Here is a 5,300-nt window from a genome sequence, read left to right as displayed (position 1 = left end):
TATATATATATATATTTAGTAACTATGAGCAAAGCTGAGTAGTAAAGCTTGATAATAAATTGACTTAAATTTTTTACGGTATAAGAGATATTAAGATGACTTATGATATATAAGTGATCCAACCAGAGTTTTTTTGCATGTTTTTGTTGACTTAATTGTGTGTCTTTTTTTCACAACTTACCTTCAAATCCAAAAAAATATGTTAGCTTTTCTAGATTCATCATCTTCAACAAGGAATGTAACATAGTTTTCACATGAGATACCAATTTTATCTTTATCGTGATAATCATATCATCTACATAAATGAGAAAAATAATAATTTGCTTGAGCAAAGTTGAATGGTGAACCTTGTAGAACTTGATAATGAATTGACTTGACTTTATACTTGTATTGCATAACATATATTAGGATGACTCATAGTAATAAGATATATAAGTGACCCAATCAATTGTCTATACAAACTTTGATCCAAAAAAAATAATTATTTTATTTTATTTTTTTATATAATTCGCTTCTATTGAAGTATACACTTTTTTTATAATCGTTAAGTTGAATAAAGGGAGATATCCAAAATAATACAAGATGAAGGAATGTAAAGTATAATGAGAACTCTAGGATATACATCCAATTTATACAAAGAGAGGAGTTTAATTATCTCCTAGTTACTAGAAAAAAAAAACAGAGGGACATCCCAAACTTTAATCAGGTCCTAAAAGAATTATATTTTAGGAAGACATTCTCAATCGAATTTACATACGCAATATATAATAAGTTTAACATTCACGCGTACATTGCTAACTTATTATCCTTTTTTTTTTATCGATAACGACAAAATATAATCAATGAGTTGGAATCAGAACAACTAATACGTACTAGAACACGACAATTTTTAAGTCGCATCAAATAATTACAAGTCAAAATAGTAACTTTTTCAATCAAAATTTCCCCTCTTTATCAGATTATATATAATTTTCCGAAAAATGAAAAAGACCTCAAAAATAAGCAAAACATTCGAATTGACTCGCTTCCTTCCTTTATTTGCAAGAGAATCAACTACCGAACTTTATTTCCTTAAATTATGAATAATATTTGGCCATCACATTATTTGCATTCATTAATCAAATTTGTATAATTTGAGTGACTTTTTATGATTTTTTTTCAAAAATTTATTAAATTTCCTTCACATTACAATCATGGTAAATATCTATGTGCGTAGATGTTTTTGCGAAAACAAATAATTTAATCTTAATAAAATATTTAAAATGCACATTACTTATCCACCACACATATAGATTTGATATAAATGCGTGATACTCAAAGTTATCAGCAATGAATTAAATCATGGTGTGAAAAACATTAAAATAAATCAAAGGAAGTTTTAGAATTGACATTTTAAGGAGGAGAAATGACAGTAATTTGCTGTATATGGTCCAAAATTTGAGAGTAATATTTGCTTCGTACCTCATTTATTACATTATTACCTTATTGGGATAAATTCTGACAAGAGTTTATTCATTTTTGTTGAATAATAAATATTTCTTTTATTTATCAGTTTTGTTACCTAGTTTTATTATACTTTGCCGACCAACTTACAACCAACTCACAACAAGCCATTAAGCCAAGCCAAGAAGCCAACTAGTTTAAGTCATCAAAGCCCTTAAACCAAAAGAAATTAAATGTAAAAGAGAAAAAGCCAAAAGAGTTTTCTTCTTCGGCTAATATATTGACTACTCCTTTCTTCTCTTTTAATTTTCATAATTTTTTTTGTCAAACTTTTATCAATATTTTATGATATTTTTTTATTATATTAATAAATAAAAAATTACAATTTTATAGTATTTTTCGTATAATAATTTAATATTTATTAAATTAATAGTATTTAATTTAATTTTAAAAATTAGTCAAACTAACTTTTGAAAAAGATAATATGACAACTAAAAAAAAAGGACAGTAAGTATTTTTTTTTATATTCCAAGAAAGCCCTAAAACTAATAAAAGTAAATGTAAATTTACAATAATAAAGAAAGGGCAAAAACAAAGAAGTGTGAGTGAGAACATTTATAGGCCACCCTTCTCTTCTCTTTTCTCTCACTCTTTGTGCCAGTCTGCTCTTTCTTTGAGTGTTTACCTCTCTCTCTCTCTTTTTCTTTAACTCTGAAATAGAGGAACTAGAGAAGTTATAATAATGTCTACTACCCATTGCCCCTGAAAACTCTCTTTTTCTTCCTTCTCTAAATCACTTCACTTTTCTTTTCTTTCTAATCAAGATTGGTTTTTTTCTTCACATTTTGCTCTTTGTGTTTGTTTGGTAGAACCCCATTTGAGGAAAAAGAAAAAAGAATGGAGAAAGGGGGTGTTTGAGTTTTAAAGTGTGTGTAAATTCACCATTTCTGTGTTGATTTTTAGTTGTCTTTGGTTTCTTTCCAGATCTATTAGCTATAAAAACCTCATCTTTTCTCATTTCAAGATTACCCCTTTTGTTTGTTTTTTTGTTCATTAGCTTGGAGATATGAGTAAAGAAGAGTTCTTGAAGATCCAGGTACTTGTTATTTTCTCAATTGGCTCATTCCAATAATGTGTTTGTATAAATTGTTTTTGTTTGGGGGTTGCTTGAGTTTCTAATTCAAGATCCTCTGTTTCCATTTTTGTGAAGTAATTAGTATCTGTTTGAATGAAAGATCAAAACTTGTTATGGGTTTATTCACTTTTGTTTGTGTGTGTGTGTGAGTGTGTGTTGTTTCTCTTGAGTTTTAATGTTGGATGTTTCTGAGAAAGTTAATTACTTTACTCTGTTCTCTGTTGGGTTTGGCTGGCTGGCTTTGCTTGTGCATGCAGACTTGTGTCCTTAAAGTCAATATACACTGTGATGGGTGTAAGCATAAAGTAAAGAAAATCTTGCAAAAGATTGAAGGTATTTTTCCAAGACTCAATATCTGAATATCCAAATATATATGGCTTGTTTAATACACTATTTTGATTCTGTGTTGGGGTTGTTTTAATATCCAGGGGTTTATAAGACAAACATAGATTCAGAACAAGGAAAAGTGACTGTTTCTGGAAATGTAGACCCTGCTACACTGATCAAGAAATTAGCCAAGAGTGGGAAACATGCAGAGGTATGGGGTGCTCCCAAGGCTGTTAACAACCAACAAAATCAGCTTAATAATGGTAAAGGTGGCAATAACAAAGGCCAAGGCCAAGTCCAAGTCCAAGTTCAGAAAGGTGGGAACAATCAGCCTAAAGGTGGAGGAGGTGGAGGAGGAGGAGGAGGAGGAGCTCAAATGCCAAATCAGCAGCAACTTCAACAGTTGAAGACTTTGCAAGATCTGAAGCTGCCCCCACAGTTCAAGGACTTAAAACTTCCCCCAATGGGGAAAGACCAGAACCCAAAGGCTGTTAAGTTTACCATGCCTGAGATGGATGATTTGACTGATGATGAATTTGATGAGGATGATTTGACTGATTATGAGGATGATGAATTTGATGAGGATGAGTTGGATGATGAACTGGACGATATCCCGTCGAAGATGAAGGCGATGATGGGCCCGGGTGCAGGGGCTAATTCTAGTGGTGCTCAGATGAAGCTGCCAATGATGAGTGGTAATCCTGGAGCTCAGATGAAGCCGCCAATGATGGGTGGTAATCCTGGAGCTCAGATGAAGCCGATGATGGGTGGTAATGGTGGAGGAGGTCAGATGCCTAATATGATGATGATGAATGGTCTTATGAATGGGCAGCACCCTCAGCTTATGAAGGGTGGAAATGGCGGTAACAATGGTGGCAATAATGGAGGTGGTGGTAATGGGAAAAAAGGTGGTGGTAATGTCCCTGTTCAGATTAACATGGGCGGAAATAACGGTGGTAAGAAAGGCGGTGGTAATGGGGGAAATCCAAATCAAGGTGGAGGACCTGCTCAAAAGGGTGGCAAGAATGGTGGAGGGCAGCCAAGTGGCGGTGGCGGCAATGGTGGTGGACAGAATAAGAATGGTAGTGGCGGTGGCGGCGGTGGTGCTGGCAATATTCCTAACATGAATGGCAATGGGGCCAAAAAGGGAGGTGGAGGAAATGATGGGATGCCTCAAGGCATGCCAAACAGGATGATGGCTATGAGTGGAGGTGGAAACATGGGCCAGTTGGGAAACATGCCTAATCCAATGGGGCAGATGGGTCAAATGGGTGGTCTTCCAGTGGGCCAAATGGGTGGTCTTCCAATGGGTCAAATGGGTAATCCAGTGGGTCAGATGAGCCATGTTTCGGCAGTCCAAGGCCTACCAGCAGGGGCAGCAATGGGGGGCGGTGGTGGTGGTAATGCCGGTGGCTACTTCCAAGGTGCTGGTCCTGAAGTCATGGCTGGCAATCCTTACTACCAGCAGCAACAAATGGCAGCTATGATGATGCAGCAACAACAGCAGCAGCAGCGTGCCAATGGGAACGAAAGGTTTCAACCAATGATGTACGCTCGACCACCACCAGCTGTCAATTACATGCCACCACCAGCACCTTACAACCCGTATTACTACGGCCATCCACCACCTCCAAGTGATAACTACAGCACCTTCTTCAGTGATGAAAACACCAACAGCTGCACTGTGATGTGAGAGGCTATTAAAGATGGATAGCGTGGCTGCTGCATTCATCATAGTCTAAATGATTTTCTTAGTCTTTAATTAATGCCATAATATACAAAGGAGATTAATTTTCCCTTTGAACCTTACCTTAGCTTTGTTTTACTTATTTTTTTCTTTCTTAAGTACCTTTTTAATCCTAAGATTAGATTAGGGGTTTAATTTCATGATAGAGTTTAATGGTATATGAAGTCTTTAGTAGAGAGAGAGAGAGAGAGAGAGGTGGGACATGGAATGTTGTAAGTTGGAAGGAGATGTTTGTATATGTTTTATATATCTTTGATCAAGAAGAGCAAAGGAAATAAAATTGGAAGAAAATCTAATCCTTTTTTTACATTCTTATTGATCTAGACTAGAAGAAATGTTATACTGTCAATTAAAAATATGTGGTCATAACCAATGATCAAGCTTTCACTCTTTTTTCACTGTCTATGTGATAGTTTAAAACAATTGGTCATCTCTGCTACTGCTACTGCTGCCTCCTCTTTTCAGTTATTATAGTGTCCTCCATTTTGTTAGTGAAATAATGGAGAGGAGCCTATTACGGTGGGGTACATGTCCTACATGCTCATTCATTATTATGGAATATGTACTTGGTCCCACTCTCTTATCTATCCCTCTACCCTACAATCACAAACTTTTTAATATAAAAAATTCGTATAGGAAAGCGTTATA

At 35.1% G+C, this 5,300-nt stretch overlaps 1 protein-coding gene across 2 annotated transcripts; it reads left to right on the top strand.

Moving 5' to 3' along the window:
- Positions 1 to 2,053: 2,053 nt before the first annotated feature.
- LOC102597464 (trihydrophobin-like) lies at positions 2,054 to 4,956 on the top strand. Of its 2 annotated transcripts, XM_015311189.1 has the most exons (4): positions 2,054 to 2,539; positions 2,836 to 2,911; positions 3,007 to 3,578; positions 3,696 to 4,956. In XM_015311189.1, exons 1-4 carry the CDS (start codon positions 2,510 to 2,512, stop codon positions 4,596 to 4,598), a joined length of 1,581 nt encoding a protein of 526 aa, XP_015166675.1. In that variant the 5' UTR covers positions 2,054 to 2,509; the 3' UTR covers positions 4,599 to 4,956. The 2 variants fall into 2 exon arrangements, with proteins under 2 accessions (XP_015166675.1, XP_006339402.1); XM_006339340.2 differs by having other exon boundaries at positions 2,055 to 2,539; positions 3,007 to 4,956.
- The last annotated feature ends 344 nt before the right edge of the window (positions 4,957 to 5,300 follow it).

This window comes from Solanum tuberosum, unplaced genomic scaffold (genome assembly GCF_000226075.1).
Source record: "Solanum tuberosum cultivar DM 1-3 516 R44 unplaced genomic scaffold, SolTub_3.0 scf00010, whole genome shotgun sequence".
NCBI lineage: Eukaryota > Viridiplantae > Streptophyta > Magnoliopsida > Solanales > Solanaceae > Solanum > Solanum tuberosum.
Note: the sequence above shows the minus strand (reverse complement) of the source record. Positions and strands in the feature narration are given on the sequence as shown.